Raw genomic sequence first — 1463 nt, forward strand, 5'->3', positions numbered from 1 at the left:
TTGCGATCCGTTGCCAGACACGGAAAAAGACAAAAGACAAAAAAAAAAAAAAAGAAAGAAAGAAAGAAAGAAGGGAGTCCCTGACTTGGGGTCAAGAAGAGGACACCCTCCCCCACTCCAGCCACCATGGTAACCATTCATGTGTTAGGAGTATTTTTTAATCCAGAGCCTGCTTGGGCACCGCCAGCACAGATAAAGCATAGAAAGTTCATTGTTAAGAAGCTTTTCTTCAAGTCTTTCCGCCTTTTCCACATTGTACAAGCAGGTCACCAATCTTCACATTGGCATTTCGTCCCATCCCCTCTGTAGGTGAAGAGCATGGCCCAGTATGTACATAACATGGACAAACGGGACAGTTTTCGGAGGACTCGTTTTTCAGATCGTTTCAAAGATGACATAACTACTATTGTTAATGTGGTCACCTCAGAGATCGCAGCCCTTTTAGTAAAACCTCAAAAGGTAACCCTGTATTTTACTCTTGACTTTCTAAATTGTTTTACCTTGAACATACGCAACTTCATAATCAGAGAAAAATAAGCATCATTTTAAAACAGTGATTAAAATATACCTGTACATGATGATTAGATACAGAATGTTATACTAGATTAGACCCTGGGGTGGGGCTGGGGGATTGCTATAAAGAAATTGCAATACGATCTATAGCTTAAATTATTTTATCAATGTAGATATGAAAGAGAATATTCTTGCTCTTAGGAAATACACCTTGAAGTATTATGGGGTAAATGGGCATGAAATTTGCAACCTACTCTGAAATGGTTTTTGTATATATCGAGAGAATGATAAAGCAACTGTAGTAAAATGTCAAATACTGATGAATCTGGTTAAAGAGTATACAGAAGGTTTTTTGTACTATTTTTGCACCTTTTCTGTAACTTTGAAATTGTTTTAAAATAAGTCTAAAAATATATGAAACAACATTTTAAAGGTAACTCTAAAATTTTAGGAAGCTGTGGTTATTATTAATACCTTTATCATTATTAAGAATTTGTATAATAGCAAGTGCTTGAGAAAAAAATTTCCATTTGGTTACTTGTGGTAAACTTTGTTAGAACAGCAATGACATTTCCACATTGGCAGGAATGAATATAAGGCACAGTGAGGTTGATAAATTTTCCAAAAGTCACACAGCAAACAGCAAAGCCAAGACTGGCAATTCCAAGTTCAGGTATTCGGACAGTCAAGTCAATGCCCAGGAAGAGTGGCCGTGCGGGGGATGCTGAGAGACTCAGGGCTTCTCAGTGATGTTGTGGAAACCTCTTTATTAGGTCTCCATCATTTCAGTGACCAGTCAGCTTCGCCTGAATTTGCAAACTGTGCATCACACCAACAGGAAAATAGTTTCGAATCATATTTTCAATAGTGTCGGAGGAAATTGATTTATCATTCTGAGAATAAGGAACATAAACATGAAAAGTGAATCCCTGATTGCTCTGAAGTGCTGT

General features: G+C 37.3%; 1 protein-coding gene across 1 annotated transcript in view; it reads left to right on the forward strand.

Moving 5' to 3' along the window:
* The window catches only part of DOCK8 (dedicator of cytokinesis 8), an 83771-nt gene that overhangs the window by 26340 nt on the left and 55968 nt on the right, over window positions 1-1463 (forward strand). The window contains exon 11 of the mRNA XM_008589412.1: window positions 310-459. Within this exon, the coding sequence (XP_008587634.1) occupies window positions 310-459 (150 nt within the window). The remainder of the gene's footprint in view (window positions 1-309; window positions 460-1463) is intronic.

The sequence above is a fragment of the Galeopterus variegatus genome, unplaced genomic scaffold, assembly GCF_000696425.1.
Source record: "Galeopterus variegatus unplaced genomic scaffold, G_variegatus-3.0.2 Scaffold5418, whole genome shotgun sequence".
Classification (NCBI taxonomy): domain Eukaryota; kingdom Metazoa; phylum Chordata; class Mammalia; order Dermoptera; family Cynocephalidae; genus Galeopterus; species Galeopterus variegatus.